The sequence below is a fragment of the Neolamprologus multifasciatus genome, chromosome 4 (genome assembly GCF_963576455.1).
Source record: "Neolamprologus multifasciatus chromosome 4, fNeoMul1.2, whole genome shotgun sequence".
Taxonomy (NCBI): domain Eukaryota; kingdom Metazoa; phylum Chordata; class Actinopteri; order Cichliformes; family Cichlidae; genus Neolamprologus; species Neolamprologus multifasciatus.
Genome location: NC_140442.1, coordinates 20821474 through 20844091, shown reverse-complemented (window position 1 = coordinate 20844091; position 22618 = coordinate 20821474). Strand labels below are relative to the sequence as shown.

The 22618-nt window shown below is 40.3% G+C and overlaps 1 protein-coding gene across 3 annotated transcripts in view; it reads right to left on the bottom strand.

Annotated features, from left to right (window-relative positions):
- grin2aa (glutamate receptor, ionotropic, N-methyl D-aspartate 2A, a) overlaps positions 1-22618 on the bottom strand; it is a 171521-nt gene that overhangs the window by 9159 nt on the left and 139744 nt on the right. For all 3 annotated transcript variants that reach the window (XM_085155572.1, XM_085155573.1, XM_085155571.1), the window contains 8 exons: positions 21036-21238; positions 16536-16707; positions 14561-14714; positions 13395-13520; positions 12844-13073; positions 5854-6014; positions 1818-1907; positions 985-1082 (listed from right to left, as the gene is read on the bottom strand). In XM_085155572.1, the coding sequence (XP_085011698.1) occupies positions 985-1082; positions 1818-1907; positions 5854-6014; positions 12844-13073; positions 13395-13520; positions 14561-14714; positions 16536-16707; positions 21036-21238 (1234 nt within the window). The remainder of the gene's footprint in view (positions 1-984; positions 1083-1817; positions 1908-5853; positions 6015-12843; positions 13074-13394; positions 13521-14560; positions 14715-16535; positions 16708-21035; positions 21239-22618) is intronic.

Here is a 22618-nt window from a genome sequence, read left to right as displayed (position 1 = left end):
CTTGCTCTTGTCCCATGCCCTGTGCCTCATCCTCTTTTCTTTTTTTACCTCTCTCTGACCTCCGTGCACGCTGCCTCTTTTCTGACGCTGTCATCACTATTTCATTCATTTCTCCTTCCTCTTGTTACACAAACTTTCTTTTTAGGTCTTTGTCTTGTGCCATTTCCTTTTATCCCTCTCACTTGCTCTTTTCACCTTTATCTTTATCTTTTTGGCATTTGTCTTTCTCTTTGTGTGTGTGTGTTTGTGGGTGGGTGGGTGGGGGTGCACAACAACTAGTTTAAACCAGAAGCTATTAACATGGTGCAAAGAAGTATGAAGAGATTGGACTGCAAAGAAGTATTAATTATCAGGAGAAGATAAGACAAAACAAAAACACAGAGCCTGATTTCTATCAAAATTATCCAGCTATGGAAACATGATGGAGTGTGGCCTGCATGCTCAGAAGCCCTGATAAGACTCAGTTAGAGGGGATTATTGTGACACCAATGTTCATTTAATCAACTTCAGTGCACTTACTGTGAGTGGCTGTGAACGCTCGCATCAGCAAAACGCTTTCGATGTAAAATGTAAATGAATCTTGTCACTAAGAGCTCTGGCTGTCTCGCGTTCGCGCTGTTTTGCAGTATAGAAATTTGTTTAAGTAAAAACTTTTGAGGCAACTGTAATAAAGGAATCTGGTAATTCAGATAGAGTACATACACACACACACACACATCTGGTGCTGCAGAGAGGAATACATTAGAATAACTTACACACTCTGCCCTCTGTTTAGAGCAGCCTTTGTCTCCAGAATAACATCAAAGGACTATTTATACTTCACTGCCTTCCCTTTGTGTTGTCAGGCACAGACAAGGCAGCAGAGATGTTTGCATGTGAGTGTGTGGTGGCTGAATTACAGGACTGGCAGTGTAACCTTTTGCCTTTGTGGGTAGTGTCATGCACTTTGAATTTGTATGAGAGTGCTGTGTATGTGTTTCTCACCATCGCCGATAATTGCTAGGATAGCCAGGTCCACCTGTCGTTTCCAGTAAGAACCTTTTTGTAGAGCAATCCCATACCCGGTGGTAGCAAAGATGTACCTGAAATACACATGCACACATACACAAATATAGCGTATAGCGTAACTCTAATTACAAATGTCTTCAATAACATGCAACCCCCTCATTTTGCTAGTAAAATGGGAAATGGGTGCAGCAATTATTGAAACAGGGCAAAAAAGAGTTTGTACAATTCTAATAATCTTCAAAGTCAACATTTGGTACGACCACCTTTATTCTTCAACACAGCCTGACCTCTCTTAGGCAACGTTCTTGCTATTTCTTTAAGTAGTCTTCAGGAATAGTTCTTCAGGCTTCTTGAAGGTCAAAGTTCCTCTTTGGATGTTGACTTCCTTTTCTTCTGTTCTCTGTCAGCATGATCCCACATTATGTTCCACTGTTTTCTCCTCCCCGTCTGCTTTACTGCATCGGTAGTGTCTTTGGGATCATTATCACGTTGCATAACATGGAAAGTGAGGTCATACTTTCCAACAAGATCAACAAAATTTTGCACTCCCCTCTAAAGACAATTTTGCCAATTATTTGTGTACATGTTTAATTGTGACACCACTCTATTAAGCTACAAAGAAAGTTTTCTAAATTAAGAGACAGCGGATAGAGTCAGCCACTACCGCTAATGTTTAGCTTAAGCTAATATGAGGCTTCAGTTTAGTAAGTAACATGCTTTTAATGAGTAATCATTTTTTCAATGATTACTCATTGAAGGATTACTCAGGAAATGCATTCTACAAATAACTGAATTATAGCGATAGTTACCCGCTACCAATGGTCACCAGCTTACATCCCTCATCTCTACCGGCCATGTAGTTCAGCACTGCAGCGTCATAGATGAAGGCATCCAGCTTGCTGCGGGGCGAGAGAGAGAAAACAAAACAAAACAAAAACAAAAAAACAGGCAAAAAACAGACAAATAAAGGGAAATGGTAAGACGTTTTGTCTTTTTTTAAAGCGAGTCAGTGAGAAGTGAAGAGATGAAAAAGAAAACAGAAGATGGCCTTTTTTGTTTTTTTTTTAAGAACGTGTTGCTTGCAGATCAATTTTAAAGCGTTAAATCATCTCCAATAGGACTGCAACCCAAGCATAACCAAACACACAGAGGACACAGTGGGGAGTGGTGGCGGTTCAATACACCACGCTTCACTGATGATAGGACCTTGGAGGCGCCTGGACGACCTAAACAAACTTTAGACAGACTCAAACATTTACACTGTCTCGCTTTTCACACTCGCACACACAAGGACTCATAAATAAGTGGGCTGCAAAGTGGAAAGTTGAAGCTCCCGCACTTCAACTGACATTTTCAATGTAACGGATGCCGTTAGTATCCACTGCTCTGTTACCATCTCATTGCCTGTAAATGCTCACACACACACACACACACACACACACACACATACACATACACACACACATATAGAGCCCCGCTAATAGTGCAGTGACTGGTTGGCATTTACTGAATGTCACATGCAGTCCTCTAACGGAGACTCACAGCCGATAGTTTAGCTGTGTAATTAGCTTAACCCAGCACTGGCTCCATCCACACGCAAGCTGTGTATCCAAACGTGGGGGAACCGAAGTGTGTGTCAGCAAGTGTGTGCGATTGAACAGATGAAAGTGTGCACTGGTGCATTTCTGTAAGCAGGGATTTGTTTGTGCATGTTTGCAGATGCTAGCCAGACACGCTGTAGCTCACGTGAATTGGACAGGAATTCAGCCACCACTTATCTGCCACACGTTCATGACGGTGAAAGATTGTAAAACATTTTCTTGCCAGATTACATCTACACCTTTGAACAAATGAACACTGAGTGTCACTCTGAGTTTTCTTTTACTATTGCAGGACATCTCTCTGCAGTGTAGCCTACATAACATAAGGTGTTTAAACTATCATGAAACAACAAAGACAAGTATCATTAGCTGAATCCACAACATAAATGCTAAGAATCTGGCAAACCGTGAAATGTTAATGATTAACAACATCACTGTGAAACTGAAGTGGCTGTGTTAATGTGGCCCTAATGGGGGCTAATCAGCTGTAACAATTTGCCAAAAAATTCCATTTGTCAAAAGTCTAAAGAGTATTTGAGTCACATAAAATATTGTTATTGGCATTCTTTCCTGGTTTTCATAGAGTTCTTTATATTATTTATTGTTGTCTTCATTTGTTTTTGTCCACTATGGCAGTGTTTCCCAACCAGGTGTGCTGTGGAAGACTATCTGGTTCCACCTGATTAGTACTCTAAGCGATCGGCGTGAGTAATGGGCAGAACAATTACATTCTCTTCCACTAGAGGGCAGTACAACTAACTGCTCCAATTAAATGGGTTGCCAACTGCCAGTAAAACAGAAGAAAACGAATAGTCATGTAATTGAGATGATGCAGCGCGAAATAGCAATAGATAAATATTGTAAAGAAAAGTAGTCAATCTGACCTGGGTCCTGGAGAAAATTCCAACCCAGATGAAGGCCCTAGCATGAGTACTGGTCAGAAGAAAGCAAAAAAGGTATACTGGGGACAGACCAAGCTAATTCCACTAGGCCTGCTGCGTGGGGAAAAATTATCAATATACTGTTTGTGACAGTTTTACGGAAGAGGATTAGGGCCACTGGGGAAAAAAAAGTGGGCACATCTTTTTTTTATTCTTTTCCTGAATTCTGAGAAAAAAAGTCAGAATTCTGAGATTGAAGTCAGAATTCTGACTTTAATCTCACAATTATTTGTTCTTAGATTTTTGAGAAAAAAAGTCAGAATTCTGACTTTTTTCTCAGAATTTTGACTTTTTTCTCAGAATTAAAAAAAAAAAAGATGTTCCCACTTTTTTTTCCCCCAGTGGCCCTAATCTTCTTCTGTACATTTTTGTTTGGTGGTGTGCCGTGTAATTTTTCTAATGTGAAATATGAGCCGTGGCTCCAAAAGGTTGGGAAACACTGCACTGTGGAATGCTTTGCAATCAAAATATCTTTGCATTAATTTTTTAATATTTAAAAACTCCCAAAATAGTTGATTTTCATAATTCTATCATATTCAAATTATTTTAAAAGTATATTCTCTAAAAATTTGTGTCTGAAAACCAATCAATATATAAATTGCTTGAATTGCCTCCCACAACTATGTAACCTACAGAAAAGGATGTCACATACAGTTACTGACAAAATCTTAAGCACATGGAGATATGTTTGCTGGGTTTTTTGCGTATAATGCCAAACTTGTCACTATAATAGCATAATACCATGATGAAAACACCACTAATTATTGATCAGATAGGGGTTTTAACCATGATTTGATTTGTGCCATGTGCTTTTAGCATTTATTCTAGCAATTAATTGTCCACTCTGTTACTGTCAGACTTTGTTACCAATGTAGAGAAACTGTATGATTCATCATAATAGATGTTTTTCTTCTGAAAAAAGTGGGAAAAAAGTTGCTAACTTGAATTTGGCAATCATTAACTTGTTAACTGGAGAATCGAGTGTGTTACAGTGCGATGCTGATGTGGTGGTTCAAGCATTATAAACTCCCAAACTCCTCTGAAACACATGTATTAACACAACATTTTAATACCCTTTAAATTAACCACAACCATTAAAACAGTTGAACTTTGTTTATTTTTAAAGAGTAACAATAATTAAATCAAATCAATTTCGCTCCCCTGTGAATATTTTTGGTTCCTGTGGCTGTAACAGATTTTGTGTGTGTCTTTGTGTGTAAAGCCTCTCAGCATTATGTGTGATCACAGCTAATCCAGCCATCGAGCCCCAAATAGCTGAATGGTGCAGTGCTGCTCAACTGCTTATGCCACAGAGCCGAAATATCAATGACTGCATTACTGACTGCAGACACCTTCAGCAGGTGGAGTCCACAGATACACAGATAAGCTTGTGTTTTTGTGTACTTATAAGCTGTTGTGCACAAAGCATTAGTTTACTTCAACACATGTATATATGTTGCATGTGAATAAAACAACAGAAGCCAGAGTGCCTAACAGTACCATAGTGGCTGTGTTTACATCCAGCTTTCTTATACTGTAACTTGTGGATGGAAGATAAGGAGCTGAGAGGATCTATTGTTTCTCTATTTAATTTCTCCCCAGGGGCAGCCTGTTGTCTAAGCTATAGAACCTCTAATTGGATCCCACCCCATTGCCAGTGACCAATTAAAAATATCCTCTTGTCATCTCAACGACCGATTGTCATTTAACGTTCTCATTTTCCCTCCCGTCTCTCTTATCCTTGATGCTCCATACTCCCTTTCCTGTCCCTTTTCTCTGCCCTTCTTTATCCTCCCCTTCCCTCACTTTTCTTTTCCAGTGGACTCTCTATGTTCTTATTCTCTAGTCTCTTGGCCCATTTGTGCTTCATTTTCTGCAATTAGACATTTGCCACTTGGGTTTCAACTCTTACCCCCTTCCTCTTGACTCTGGTCCTCACTTTTCTTTCCCCCCATCATTACCTTTATTTTTTCATCCACACACTATTTAGATCTCTCCTTGGTTAGACTGATAACCGCCCCACTCCCCACCCCCTTTACACACAATCAGTCCCACTATAGAGTCCAGTGCTAAAAATAACCCTTGTTGTTCCCAATGAGGAAGCCCATTCATCCACAGTCTCACAGGACCTGTCACCACAGACACAAACACACACACACACACAAGCGTGGATACATTCAGGCATGAAAGAGGTACACTTCACAGGCCTAGGGTTTCACAAAAAACTACACACATATGAATGATGTAAAAGTGCACTTACCAACAAACTCACAAAAACCCATGCACACAAAGTGTCTGTTTACCCCGTTTTGAGGCTGACGAGTGCATCCTGGACTCCAGTTTGGTGATACTTCACCATATACTGGTGCATGGCGGGATAGTTCTTCCTGATGTTCCTTTCAGTGGAACCATTTGGAACGGTCCCGAAGCGGAACGGAGGCGAGTAAGCATATGGGTTCTGAAACTGTGATGAGAAGAACAATGGAGAAGGAAAAGGAAAAGCTGAGGTTACACATCTTCATTTGAATTTATAAAAACAAAACCCCACAACACTTCAAGAGCAACCCTTACTGAAGGAACCACTGGTGCCGTAGTTTCCCATCCACTCGCTGATTTTCTTTTCTTTTTAAATTCTCCCATCATTTCTCTCTGCCTCCTCCACAAACCCCCTCAGGTATAATCAGTGTATCAGAGTACAGGTCAAGAGTTTTGTCCAAGCGTGCTTGTAGCTGAGGTAAAAACCAACCCTCCAGCACTGTGGTAACAATCTGCCCTCGGTGCCAGAAGCAGACAAACCCTATCAATTACAAGTGTGTATTTATGAGCCTCACTCTAACCACATGCTGTGCTAGTTTGTGCGCCGACGGTTTCAGTCCATATTATTAAAGCAGTTCTCAAAAACATAACACTGCATGTCATCTCAAACGCTTACAGGCTTACTTTACTTTGCTTTAACGTATTCATACAACACATTGACTCCACTTGTAGGCCGCTACTGGAGGATTTCATTAGCAGATTATTAGCATTCCTGTTGTTTTCTCTGTCTGTTCAACATACACAAAACTCATCTGCTTGATTGTTTGCAAAAACGATGCACTGTTTGCTTGCATCAAAAACTAATCTGCATAATATATTTGAGCATATTTCTAAGCGTTTATACATGCTGCATCTGACGGCACATATATGTGTCTCCGCTGTGTAATCAGGTCAGGGTGAGCGTGAGCGCGTGTCGACAAGTCAAACTGCGCTGTGCATACGAGTGTGCATTCATATGTTAGTGGAGATGTCACACAGTGTGTTTGTCAGCATGACAAGCAACAGCCCTTAGGAGACATTCTCTCCTCCCACAGTCCTTGCTATTGTTTACTTCTCCTTCTTCATCTTTTCTTCATTTGTGCCTTTCTTAAGGTTAAATAGAAGCTTTTAGGTCAGGAGAGGGTAAATGTCAGGAGTGAGAGGGGGGTGACAGGGGCTGGTTGGGGTGTGGTGGAGTGGTGGGTTGGGATTCAGACTGGAAAAGCACTCTTCTTTTGCTTGATAATTACCAGTGAAGGGCTTTTAAGAACTGCACCAGCTGCTGCTAACGAAAGCTTAATGCAGAGCTGACGACAAAATGAAGGAGCGGAGGCAGGAGAGGATTTGAGGCTAAGATAGGTGTAGATAAAAGAACTCACCGTCCTGCAACATAGCCACAACCAGATCGTGGGGATTGTTGTCCGTCAAGGCTTTCTGGCAAGATTTCCGGACGATTTTCTGATGCAGGGTTTCCAAAGACTATTTTAAAAAAGCACGTATTCTCAACTTTCAAATACTGCCATGCTGTCAGAAACCTCCAGGTCTTACCAAATTATCCATAAGATGTACTTTAGCGTCTTTTCCTTGATACAGCAGTATACTTTTACTTGCAGGTTAGCTGCCAAAATCTGTTTGATTAGCTTTAGAAAGAGATCACAGTTTTGCTTCAAATATATGCAGGGTTGCGCAAACCCTGCACATTAAACTGCATTTCAATACAATGCCATGGGGAAAGGAGAGCATCAGTAAGAGGTGAGCTTTGAGTGAGGTGAGTCATCTGGCCTAAATCTGGTAATGTGTGTAATGACTGTAATAATCACTAATCTAATTAAAATATGAAGGTTTCTCACAGGACAAAATCCAGTTACCTGGGTAAAAGACTCAAAACCCAGAGGAGAAATTTCTCTCATATACAGTCAGGTCCATAAATACTTGGACAGAGACAATTTTTTTTCTAATATTTGTTTTCTGTTCCACAATGAATTTTAAAAGAAACAACTCTGGTGCAGTTGAGTTGCAAACTTTAAGCTTTAATTCAGTGGGTTGAACAAAAAGACTGTATAAAAATGTGAGGAAGTAAAGCATTTTTTTAACACAATCTCTTCATTTCAGATGGTTTTTTTCTGTTTTCGCAGCTTAGGGGTGGCTTGTTTCACGTGCATGGAGACCTCCTTTAACCACATAGTGTCTGTTCACAGCAAAATCTTCCTTTTATCTGTTTAATTGGTAATGACATAATGAAATAATTGCCCACACCTGCCCATGAAACAGCCTTTGAGTCAATTGTCCAATTACTTTTGCTCATTTAAAAAAAAAAGGATGGCACATGAGCTAAAACTCCTAAACCCTTCATCCAATTTGAATGTGGATACTCTCAACTGAAAACTGAGAGTCTACACATTATGTCCATGTACGTTACATAACTATAATTGGAATATGTTTTATTAAATAAGTAAAAACTTTCACCTTAAACAAAGCACAGGTTACATGTTTACAGACACTGGATGGCGATGAGAGTATCAGTTGACTCCACAAACCACAGAAATGAGAAAACCTACAAACCTACACAAGCTAAATGGAATAAAAAAAATAAAATAAAACACAATAAAATTATAGTAACTCTGTGCAGCATATAAATATATTGCTTACAAATGTCTGTGGTTATCATGAAACCTTGATTGATCTCATTGCTTTTGTCATGTTTATTAACTCACCCTACTCCTTTATTTTCTTCTATTTTGTCCTACAGGTCTTCTTTGGTCTGTTCTGCTTCTGCTTTCCCCTCCATCTCCTAATCACTATAAACTAACTGGTTCTTGTATAGCGCTTTGTTACTTTACCTGAGCACTCAAAGGAGTTTATGCAACATGCTTCCTTCACTCATTCACAATTTTCTATGCTTGAGTGGTTCCTGCCGAACAGTTGGAGACATTCACACTCTGATGGATGTATTGGAGAGCAACTTGGGGTTAGTATCTTGCCCGAGGATATTTGGCATGCAGGCTGATACATGTCTTACTGTGTTTTTTTATTCTCTGTGTGTGTAAATATTATGCTATAAAACAGCGGACGGAGATCACAGCATGAACAAAATTATTCAGACTATGTGCAACTTGCAACATCGCTGCCTTTAAAATGGTTGAAGAGCAGATCTGCGATCACACCAGTCTTCAAAGCGACTTTGGTGCATCAAAATGCCAATAAACGGAATGACTTCAATGAGATAAACTGGCAAAAATCATAAATCTGTTGCAATGTCCACATAAATTCATATTAAACAGAAATTTACATTAACAACTTACATTTGTTGTCTACTCAGAACCTGTTTGAATTATAGCAGGCACTGTGCAACCTTGCTTTTACGTAGAGCGAGGCACATTGCAGAAGAGTTGCACTCATTTATGAACTAGACTGCAATTATTTGCAAACCTTCACTAGTCTGTCTGAGAGTGATCGCAGTCAGACAGTCAATGTTTGGAGGAAGGCCGCCTCCCACCAGGTGACCTCTGTAATTACCATGCAATCAAAAGTGGTCCTATTGTGCCATCCTATTTTTAGTGACTGAGTCATTAGGGGTCTCCACGCTACATTTTCATGTCCCATCGCTTCCCAGCGTTTGTCTACATGTCTACAAATCTGCATGTTTTGCTCGTATGTGACTGTTAGTGAGATGTTTTAAATCTCTTCTAAGTAGATGCATGTGGAAAGTGCCAGAACCTAGTTATTTCTTTCATCATAATGCCGCTGAAAGCTACTACAGCTCCAACAACAGCAGCAAGTTGTTTACATTTGAACTTTGAAATCTGTAGGCTTCGCAAAAAGCAATTTTATAATGCTGAGAAACCAAAACAAAACCGAAAAGCAGAGAAAGAGCAGCCAGATTTGCAAAGACAAATCCCCATGCACCATAAAACACCAAAGACCTGTTAACTGACTGATCTCAACTTGTGCATGAAGCAGGCTGCTTAGAGGACAAGTTCAACAGCTCAGTAAACATCCATTGCTTTCTCTTCATCAATTATTAAAACAAATAAAAACAGCTCTTCCTGTCACCATTGACTGAAATGGACACAATGCACAAATACTGCAGCTTTAAGAAAGTGATATGTAAAATACACTTTTTTAAAAACAAAAACAAAACTTTTTTTGAAGGCTTCAGTTAGTAGGAATTTAAAATCAAAACAATGTGACACAGCGATCGACCAGTCGTGCAGTTAATGTGTAATTTTAGAAGAAACACTTCATTACCAGTAATTTGTTCTATTGTACTTCCGCACAGGTGTCTCACAGACCATTCTAACAATTCTGTTAGTAACTAATGTAATCAACTTAAATTTATACTTGCATACAATTCTTAAAGCTCTCTATTCCTAGATTTGGCACAAACATCCACCAAATGTAATCTACAATCTACAAAGTCTGTAAAATAATGCCTGTGTGACTTATTATGATCTTTGAGCAATACTAACAGTGATGCTAAAACGATCACTAGTTAAACTAGCTTCTACACTAGGGGTGGGTTTTGATTATCGATTTATCGATTAAAATCGATTCTAGCTTGGATAACGGGATATCGACTCAATAAAATCCTGAATCGATTTTTAAATATGAATGTATTTTGCACGAAACGCCAGAATCTCAGGTTAAACCTCACAAACTTTCAACAACCACCAAACAGCTAAAACAGTAAATGAGGTACACGGATTCTGCACAAAGACGTAAACACAAAGCGTGGACCCGCCAACTGATCAGAATCAGTGAGATGTCGCTTTTCTCACCCGACGGCACGGACACGGTCGGGGCTGAAAGCCGACAGCTCCCTGATTCTGATGTGTCGTGGGTCCGCGCTTTGTGTTTACGCCCTTTTTGCGCTGATTCTGAAGCTGCAGGTTTTTATCTCTCTCCAAACAATATTGACTGAACCAGCAGTCAGCACTTCACATAAACATCGTCATGAATTCCCTTTGACTTTTCCTGTTTTGCTCCCACCAAGACAAAATCACACTTCATGCAGAGCTCTCTCTCTCTCTCTGTACTTCAAGAACAGTTTCCAATCTAAAGATCTCTGTTTTCTGCATTATTCACCTTCTTTTTACGCACAAGTCTGCCGTTGTTTACAGCGCTGTCGGCCGCTGTTTTTTTCCTTTTACTTACTTCCGAAAAGAAAGCCTAATTTCTGCTGTTCAATACTGAACAAATGTAAACTTTTCACTTTTTAAAATTATGCAGAAATTGCAAAACGCTTGGCTGTGTCTCTAATAAAACCTTTGTAACTTTGCTCTGCTTCACTTCAGCAGCATCAGGTAATGTTCATATGTTGATTAATGGTTTTCTTTCATTTTTGATCTACTGCAGAATATTTTTAAGGTCATCTGCTATAAAATCCCTGGCCAGGAAAATCTTCTTTGTTTTTATAGATAGAAAAATCAAAACAATTCTAGAAATCAGTGACGATACCCAGCCTATTCTACACTGCTGCCACTTTTCATTAGAAAGTGCAAAATCTTGTCCACTGCACATAGTTTGTGAGCACCATAAGTATATGGTAGAGATGAGCCTGTACATATATCACTACTATCAGTACTAACATTTCAGACTGAGTGGTAGTAAACTATTTGCTGCCTTTAAAGATCTGTCATCATCATTAGCTTAAATACATATTAGCTGTAACCACACCTACACGCACTGATATAACGAGACAGCGAAGGGGAGCTATCTGATTCACACCACTGTCCATTACTAATATTCAACAGGAATGTATGCTATTACAGCTACAGCAAGCTAGCCAGAAAGCTAAAGGTAAAGCACCAAACTTAGGGATGGTAACAAACAACAGCAAAAGCCTGCTTTGGAAACTATGCCTATATTTTCCAAATGCACTGAGGGGAGTGATGCAATCTTAAACTTCATCTCGTTGAGCACTGATGCAACAGAGTGTTGTGTGTATGTGTGTGAGCTTTTGCGAAGCATTTTGGTCCTGCAACTTTTGGAAGAAAAAAATGTTACTTTTAGGGAAAAAAAGTGTTTGCCTCATCATATAAAACGATTATAATTGCATTTTAAAGGAAATGGTTGTACCAAAGTATAAAAATTTACACTAGTGGTGTCACATCCTTCCCTCAGGTTGAAAGGTACAGTAGAGTGCTTGTGTTAGTGCCTGCTAACGGTCTAAACCCACTTAAAGTAAACTACACAAAACATGGCCGTGCACAAGGAATGCTTTTCATCATTTTGTCGGTCGCATTTGGCTCGATGGCGAGCCTCTCTCAGCATAACTGTCTAAACGGCCATTTGCCCTTCTTGTCTGTTTCCTTTCGTTCCCGACCCTCCCTGTCTTTCCACATATTCTATTTTCTCCCTCCTAATGCCTTTCTTCCCTTACCTCAGCCTTCAACCTGGCCCATATCTGTCTGCCTGTTGTCTTGTACCATCTTGTGTGTCTTGGCCTTTTGCTAGTCCTCAGTCTCTCTCCTGCCAATTGATGTACCTCTTACACCATCCCTCCCTCCCTCTCTCCGTCTGTTTGTTGTCAAAACCCTCTACGTCAGCCTTCTCTTGATAGTATCGCCCCTAATACATCTGTATTTCTGTCCTTGGAAGCACTCTGCTCTTTTGTCTAGCCTTCTCCAACCCTCCAATCTGTTTCACTACATTTGGCTTGACCTTTTCTTTTTATATCCCAGTCTTTGTGTTTGTTGCTGCATTTTTCTATATGCATGTCATTTTGATTCTGAGTGCATAAAACAGAGCCCATGTTAATTCATTCTGGAGCAACAGAACACAATTTCCAGCTGGATTTAAAACGGTAAAACTTGTACATTTGAATTCAGGTGACTGGAACTTTGTGAGAAGAACGGTAGTGCCACACGCAACAAAAACAGGTGCTATGCTTCATTTTCCCCTTCATCCTATGATGATTTTCTAATCCTGTTGTATGATATAAAACTGAAGGCCTGCAAAAAACATATCATAAAACTACCTCATTAGTTCTTCGTTACCTTGTTGTCTGAAAGCCCGGTGACTTGGTCGACAAACTCCTCCTGAATCATGAAGGCGGCCAAGTTGGCAGTGTAGGAGGCCAAGAAGATGACAGCGAAGAAGGCCCAAACTGACACTATGAACTTGCTGGTGGTTCCTTTTGGGTTTTGCACCGGCACCGAGTTGTTGAAGACCAGACCCCACAGCAACCACACTGCCTTGCCCATGGTGAAGGAAGGGCCGTGAGGGTCTGAAAACGAGGAAAGAGAATGTGTGGGGAAAGAGAGATGGATGGTATAAAATTAGAAAGAGAGAAAACAAATATTTCAAAATCTATTTGTAGAACAAGTGACATGCAATTGAAACTACACAATATTAGAGCAGTGGACTTGTGCTTCTGTGTTAAATTTATGTCGTAGGTATATTGTAACCCTCCTGAAACCCTACGGCATAACTTGACGTGCACCTCCTTAGACTACACGCAGCAGCACCACAGCAACACAGGCATAAATGTTGGCATAGGCTAGAATCAGTGCAGAAGTCTAAATTAAGCTTGAGTGTCCGTACTCACCTTTCCCCTGTGCCAAGTTTCTGTTGAAGCCAAGAGGACTGATGTATTCGAACATGAAGACAGCCATTGCAGTCACCAGCAGGAGCATCACAAACATCATCACCCACACTGATGCACTGAATGGCTCTGTGAAAGAAAGAGAGAAAGTCAAGAAAACAGAGGTCGTGCTCATGCTTAGCTAACACTGCACTTTTTATAGCTTATCCATCATTTTTTCTTATCATTTCCCCACTCTTCGTCTTTCCACGAACTGAAGGAATAAACAGGTCAGAAATACCGTATGCAAACACACACATACTGAGGAAAGAACTCCATGTCCAAGCAGACCGTTCTAAGTTTAGAAGCCCTACAGATCTCACCCCACCCACCTACCCCAAACCACTTGCATATATACTGGCGTTCCTCCTATTTGGCTGTGGAATAAGGGGTACAGTATAGAAAGCCCTGGTGTCAGCACTCCTGTTCTCCCTCTGAGCCCTTAACATTACTGCAGAGATTAAACTCTGCTCTAATGTATGGGAGAGCACTGCTGGCATAGGGCCGCACACTGGGATGTGTGCATTTGAGTGTGCATGTGCAGAGTGGCAAAGAGCCATTATGAGGTTTTCCTGCTAAGCCCTTATAATTTCCATTTTCACACCACTAACTGCATGCTTCCATGCATGTCAGCATGTGTACTTGCGTGTGTGTCCTTGCTGTGTGTGTTAGAGTTTCTCTTTTTTGTGGAAAATCCTGCAGCCAATTTGCATGTAAGCTTGTGTGTGCATTGGGTCAGTGGCATCGCAAACTATTGTGGATGTCAATGTTAAAGCACTCTGCATCAAATGAACGTGACTGAGGAACCATAACGGGGATATCCGTGGTCTCTTAGGTTAAAATCCTGCGGTTAAGTGCCTCTCAGGTAAGTGAGAGTCGCTGTGGCAGGAAGCGGGCGTTCAGCTAAATCCCTCAGATGAAAGAGCAAGTATTGACAGCTGTGTAACAGAAGTGAATTATGTTGTCAGTGCTGTATCTGAGGGAACACACACACACACACACACACACACACACACTCAAAACAAACACCGTTCTATACTAACACAAACCGGAGAAGCAAACACGACAGGTTTTCTTCTTGTTCTCTCCTCAGTCTAACAAGAGAGGAGCAGCTATTTGGTGACAATTACCAAGGAAGGCTGATGGGGACACGGTTCCATTGCTACGGGACACCATGACACTGATCCCAGTTTCCACGAACGGGACGGAGAAATCGATGACCTCAGAACGCTCCTCATTGATCGTCAGAGATCCGACGGCCATGACGGCTTTCTTATAGACCACCTTTTCAGGGTAGGGGAGGAGGTGGGAGGAGAGCAGGGACATAAGAGGAATGATTGGGGAGAAAGGAAGAGAAAGTTACAATCTACTCATCCATTCATCCATCTGGATCCTTTTCCAGCTTTGTTGCCTAAAGTCCACCCCAGCTGTCACAGGGTCAAAAGGTGGAGTACACCCTCGATAGCTATCACAGAGTAGAAAAATGTCTTCATTAGGCTAACTACATGTTGTCTCTTCCATCCTAGTAAATGTTGACAAATCTGTGCACAAGAATGTAAAGATTACTGATAGCACATAAATAAAGTTTTTAATCTCATACTGAAATTTAATCAATGTAGCCAATATGCAATCAGTAGTGCAAAATAGGATTAAAACAAATAACAAATAACATTCAACCCAGCAAATGAAGTCTACCATTAAAAAATACAGACAGCTATAAAGTTTATAGTCTTAAAATGAACCCTGGAAGACTTGGGTCTTCAGGTCTGAGTTGTTATAGTAACAGGGTTTTTTTGTTGTTGTTTTTTACACTCTCTGAACATTTGCTATTGCGATATTTAAATTTATTTGAAACATAAAAAAATTGAAAAAACAAATGATCATTCTAACAGTCTGCTTTAAATTGTTGGTCACCTTTTTTAGTTAAATCTGCCTTTGATTACAGATTACTTAAGATCAAACTTTACAGTGGGCATCAGTTCTGAGGTTTGTTTGCTCACACATTTGTTGCCCTGCAATATTTACCTCCTGATCACATATAGGGGTCATTGTTGACGAATCGCTAGTTCAGGTGTGTTGCTTACATACTTAAATGTTGTGTTAGATTTAACAGGACTCAAACTCAAAAAAGTTTGTCTCTGTCTGATCAGCAAGATATTTTTTGCAAATGTAAGATTCAAGAACTTTATTTACACCAGTTACACGCCAACGGATGCCAGGGCCAGGTAGGTTTGGATAGCTGTTTTCACTTCATTCAAATCATCATTAATCATCAATCTGCCTTTTGGATTTACTCGGGTTATCTTTGTCTAATTGAAATTTGTTTGATGATCTGCAACATGCAACTTTGACAAATATGCAAAAAACTAACAAATCTAGCAGACGGCAGATACTTTTTCACAGCACTGTATACAGTTGTACGACTTCAGAGAACACAGGTTAGACTTTTATTTGTTTCCTTCAAATTTACTTGAACTCTACCTTACCCTAAGCAAAACCAAACACGTATCAACATATTCACCCAGTTTTTAACAGTAGAAGTACTGACTGGGGATCTTGGTAGCCTTAAAATTAAATGTTTTATAAAACAACCATAACAGCAAAACATTAAGTTATTCCTCTAAAAACATTAAATATGACCTAAAATAGCCACACGATATGGTCAAAGAATCTGTCTCCTTTATCATCCTCAATACCCTGAACATAGGACAGATGGCAAACATGACATCAGTACATAGTTCTATATATTAAAGCTAGCTAATAGGTAAACTGTCTAATATGTTGGTAATTCTAAATAGCACTAATTAAAACAAGTAACTGAAAGGAAATTTGGAATAACAGAATGAAACACCTGTATGATATCATAAAAAGTATACCTGTGGGGTCAGCAGGTACCCCACTTAGAAGAACAAGAGTGAACTTTAACCTTAATACATGTCATGTAACCTTCATCTGAAATGTATCACTTTGTATTAGCAAAGTGCTGCTCCATCAAAGCACATCTCCACAATGTGTAATGATGTTAGTTTCCAACAAGATGAGTAATACGGTAGTTGAATAACACAGGCACACTTGTACATACACACACAAAAAGGCTCTTTTTACCTCTCCCACCATCCCATTCCAGACGTTGTTGATCTTCTTGCCATGCTTGCCATTGGTAACCAGGTACAGGTCATAGGTGAACTTCACATACTTGGCTATCTTTTTCAGAATGTCGATGCAGAAACCTTTGCAGCACTTCTTGATATACGTCCCACCAGCCTCGGTCGTGTTGCTGCAGAAGCACAAAACACAAAGACCATCAGCAGATGATTAGTCTTTCGCTCGGTGTCAGCGGTGGGAAAAAAACAAACGACATCAACGCTATGATTGAACACTGAAGTAAACATTGACAGAACAAATACCAGCTCTTTGCATAGCCTGCAAATCCATTTTTACATCCACATTTAGGTATTAAAAAACAAAAGGAACATTGTTTGCTTCATTTTTTCCATCATGTTTGTTAAATTTGTGATTGCACCAGTGAACAAATATCACCCTGGGTCTTTTTCACCTTTAAGTTCAGGTCAATCTATTCAGGAATGACTGAAGATTAGAAAAATATGCTTCCTTTTCTCCCTACGCCTCTCTGGAGAAGGAAATTTTGACGGCGCTGCATCTGCAAGCCTTGTACCATCTGTGTATATGAATTTGAGAGCAGAAGAGTTCACACACAAGAGCACATCAACTTTGAGCCACCTGGGAGTCTCATTTAACTTTTAGATGTGTGCTAATTAGAAGACGATAACCTCGTCCTTTAGTGTAACAACAACCTGGGCAAAAACTTGACGGAAAGTAAGGAGGGGACCCCCATGCATCAGGCTGTGACTCTGCAGTACCCTTCAGAGATTAAACTTTGTCACTTTTAAGTTATTCTGCAGCACCAGGAAAAAAGAGATAACATTTGCCTGTTTTTTGCAAACTCCCTCACTAGTCGCCATCGATCTGTCAAACAAATGTCTCCCCAAGTGGAATTCTTTCCTGCCTTTGAACTGGAAAGGCATTTACTTTCACAGTCTAACAGTTTTACACAAGAAAGGAAAAAAGAAGAGCCAAGTGCCGATATGTCAGCAGTTATGAATGTCATTTGATGAAACCTGCAACTTTTGAACACCACACTGAAACACTAAACAATCTTTAATCCATCACAGAAGAAATAAAATAATGGGCTTGACTCCTTTTTAGTGTAAAATAATGTCTTTTTCTAATTGCATTTGCAGCGCTGTCGAATGCAATGTAACTTTTTTTTTTGCTTTCCTGATCCACACATTTCAACAGTAGCTCAACAGTTTGGACACCAGTGGCAATGGAATAAAATCACAGAGTGGATGGACGGAGAAAAAGAGATACTGGCTTGAGGTTCTGTGGGTAATGTGGTATGAGCTTAGAAGCGCTAATTAACTTAGTCGTCTCCACAGAAGAGGTCACACTAGGCAGCGGCTGCACTGTACTCTTTGATATGTAAATTTCTTGTCTTTCTTCCAAGCATGGCCGCTTTAAGCACAATATGCAATATATTCTTGTGATGTTGAAGTAAGAATGAAATTGTGGTCAATGTAATGCAACTACAAGGAACAGGTTGATGTTAGCGGAAACAAGGACAAATAAGCCAAGTTTCTGGCAGATTCAGCTGGTGGGGAACGGTGGGAGCTGACAGAGTAAGCATATAGGCCAGAACTTAGCTGCATTCACGAACACGGCGTTCCCATTTAGGCAGGCCACTGTACAGATCAGGCAGTAAGAGCATGTGATGTTATGGAGGCTGTTTGTGAACTTGGCAGGCCAACTTGATATAGAAACACTACAGGGCCTGAGGGGTCTCCAGGGAGGAAAGTGTGGGTCTGTGTATGACTATGAGAGCGTTCGTGTAAGTATGGCTTGCTCTTAAGCCAGGCCTGGATGAGTGAATTTCTGGTTCTGCATGCATGGGTACTCCTTCAACCCCGATCCAACCCCCCGTTCGCCACTCCTGGTCTGCCTCTCTCCTTCCCTCCATCTATCCCACTTTCTCCAAATGGGCGCTTCGGATGCTTGAGTGGGAATTGCGCTGTGGGAGGCTGAAAAGCAGCATTGGCCTGTGAGTGAGTGGACATGTGGCCACAGAGAGCGTATGAGCTCATGAATGTGTGTTTGTGTTCCTCCTTGGAGACGCTTTACTCTCCGCCCCACTTCACAGTGTTTTCTGGATGTAAATCACTGTCAGCCACTTCCCTAAAACTATTGCCGCTTAATCAGCTCTGTTTGTGTGACGCAAAAAGAGCTGCAGACAGACGCATTGAACGAGTGACACAAAGTGTGTAGACCTTTTTTTTCACACATACATTAAAGCCCTGAACTGTTCTAGACTCTGTGTGACATGTGACATCGCAGATCTGTTTCCCTTTGCCCAAATCGATTTCCAGTATTTAGCAACAAGAACATTGCTGATTGCTACACGTGAGAAAGGGCAACTCTGAAAAATGCCCAGACTTGATCTCCTAACATTTTCTGGTATTTCCATGTGGAAAAAATGAATATCTATATTAAATATCCATGAAAATGTACGTGATCCAGACGTCATTTATTATTACGCTGATTCAGCACCACTCAAGTCACTCTGTGACATACACCCACAGTGTGTGTTTGCGCTCCAGGAATATAATATAACAAGGGGCTAGAGGTATTTTGGCGTTAGTGAAAAAAAAGAAGAAGGTATGGTATGGAAGGAAGTAAAATGCTGAGTTCAGCAGCCACCTCCATTTTCAGGAGGAAAGAAGCTGCTGCAAAGCCTGCACACTGCATCGCTTTCCGTGTTCGTGAGAGAAAGGAGAGAGCGAGACAGCATGCACTGACAGAGGAGCGCAGAGACGGCGCTGTGGAAAATGAAATACGGATGATGTAAATTTATTACCTTCTGATTATCCAATACACTCTTATGAAACTTTCTTTTATGCAGTCCTTAGTTCTTCTTCTCATACAACAACATTACGTGTAAATCAGTTAGACTGTGAATAGAGTGTATTTCAGACCATTTCACTGTGTTGTGCTTTTCCACAAGACAAGGTAAGGATGAAGAGAGTGGGTGAGATGGCTTAAGTGTAGCTTATTGTGCTGCAATAATAAACACGTGTGCCATTACAGGACCGCGTTGTTAGATTAAGACTAGCTGTAACACACACTTACATTTTTGTGCCTTAGGTTTAGATGATTTTAATGGATGCGTTTTCTTTTAACTTACTTATATACTTGAATATATTAATCACTGACATAGGCGGTAATACTGTATCTCGTTCTCATTTCCTTGTTTTGCTTATTAGGGCTGCATTTACACTTGCATGATGGGTGTGTCCCTAGTAGGAGCAGTTTTTTGAGGTGTGACATATACTGTAGGTATAACATACCTCAAAAACTAGATGTTCAGAGTGGCTACTTGTTGATGAGAGCCAAATGTTTTGTATTTTGTAATGTGGATTATACAGTTAGGACCATAAATTTGAAGACAATGACTAATTTCTTTGGTGTAGTTTTGCTTCTGTGCACCAAAATAGTGGATTTTAAATCAAAAGATCAAGACGTGACTGAAGTGCAGACTTTCTGCTTTCATTCAAGGGATTTAAGGGATTTAACAAAAGGAGTACATTAACTGTTTGGGATATTTTTTATACATAATGCCCTATTTCCAGAGGCTCAAAAATAATTGGACAATTGACTGACAGGCAGTTCCATTGCCAAGTGAGGCCTGTTCCCTCATTATTCCATGACAGCTAAGGTAGATATTCCAAGTGTTTAACTTGCGTTTTGGTTAGCTGATTGTTGGAATGCTTAATATGAGTTCTTAAAATGAAACAACACCAATATTCCTGGGCGACTATGGAGGACAACTAAGGTGAATGACTGCAGAATATTTTTCTTTAGTTAAAAAATCACAACTTTAAAAAATTAAAAAAAAAAACACAATCAAACTAAGTCAATCAGACTAGACGACTGTCGTCTAGTCTGATTGAAGTACAGTAGCAGATTGAATGCGGAAGTGTGCAGGGCGATATTCTCTACTCAGATTTAGCTAAATGCTGTTCAAGTCAGTCACCTGATATCAAACCAGTATAGCCTTTGACTCCATTAAAGGCCTAGCAGAGCATCTCATGGGAGGAAACACAGCATTTGGTCCTGCCCATGGGTGATGACCATAACGGCAAAAGATTTTTCACCAATTACATAAAAAATATATGAAACTAGATATTACAAAAACCCTCACATTTAAAATCATGTTGACTATAATTCCTTATTAAACTTCTTGAAATCAAGCTGAGAGTGTGCACTTCAATCACATCTTAACTTTTGAATTGAAATGCACGTGGTGGTGCACAGATCCAAAAAACTACACAAACTGTATCCTTGTACAGATACGTGTGAACATAACTGCATTTCAGATGTTTGTGTTTCATTCTGTTAACACAAAATTTAATCAAACATTTTTACACCAGTAATATTTGGTGATTCGCAGTGAAGCAGCTTTACTGCATTTGCTTACTTAGCTATCTAGCTAACACTGCGGCGTGATAGATGGACAGATATCCCACTTACTCTTTGATATGCTTCCTACACGGCACAGAGTTCCTCATGCAGGTACCAGTGAGTCTTTCCACGTCCTCCACAATGACAAAGGGTTTCTCCTCTAAGGTGACGATGGACAGGTGGTTGTCATCAAGCTCAGCGTCACCAAAGGAGTTGAAACGTGGCCACACGGGGTACTTCAGTGTCAGACTACGATTGTCCAGTTTCCCCATCTGGTGAGAGAAGAGGAAAGTAGGAAACAAGATATAATAACTGGTGGCTAAAAATAGAACACCTGGCACATTTCCAATGGGCTACAATGTATTGCTTTTCAATTACTGAGTAGGCTGGAAGTCAATAGACTGATTGTTGTTTGGGTCACACTCATGGCCTCACATTTACCTCACGGGAGTCTAAACTATCACGCTGTTCTATTGGAGATGGTTATAAGTACAAATAAAGTGAAAGCAGTGAAGAAATCACAGTTGCCATTTAGTGACCATCACATACTTAACTTTCCTAAAAACATACAGCAGAAATGAGAAAAAACTAAATAAAACAAAGCATTTTTTGGAAAAGCTGCAGCCAGCATATACTCTATGTTGCTCTTTGGCCACAGTAAATGCCTGTTTGAATGTAAGGTAAAGTACGGCATATTAAATGCATGGCCTGCAGGGTTGGATCACAAAATGCACACAGAGATATTGCTATGCATGCAAACCCATACAGAAACAGAGATTTAGTGTGACAGTATGACAGTTGGGACTCTGTTGATAATTCAAAAAGTTTTCAGAGCTGTGATGTCACAGTGTCCCCTATGGGTTATTTTTATCTTTACCTACTGACATCTCTTTGTAGATCTATGTGTGTGTGTGTGTGTTCGTACATAAAGTATACATATATATTAAGGGTGCAGCGATACTCGTATCGATATTGAACCGTTCGATACAGTGCTTTCGGTTTGGTACGCATATACAACATTTTTAATTTATTTTATCAACTTTCCTTCTGACGATGCTGTCTGTGTTGAGCACTCAGTGGATCTGCACTCGACAGTGCAGCCTAGGCGGAGTAGTCGAACGCAGATTCACTGAGCACAGCGCAAGCTAGCGAGACAGAAGTTAAGCTCTCGTTACAACATGGCAAATTGAACCTCCCCCACCCTCATTCAGATCTGGCGTTTGGAACTATTTTGGTTTTCATGTGACATATGACCCTGAAGGTAAGCGCGTCATGGACAAAAGTAAAACAGTATGTCGGATGTGCCACGCAATGTTCAATTACATTGGTGGGAACTAGTGGTTAGCGCAGTTAGCTCGTTAACGTGTTGGCTGTCCAGCCCCACGCATGGGGCGATCCGCGGTAGCTCGTTAACGGAGATTTGCCGTGTTGTGGCGTTAACGTCATTTCAACAAGATTAATATTGACAGCACTAGTGGGAACACAACGAATATGACTGCACATTTACTCCGACAGCATCCTAGTGCAAAGACAAGTGGAATCAGACAGAAAAAAACAAGCACGCTTTTTACAAACTTTACCCGAGTCATTTAGACAGCCGTTAGCACATGATTCTCCTTATGGGGACCTGATATGTTTAATATGCTGCTGAG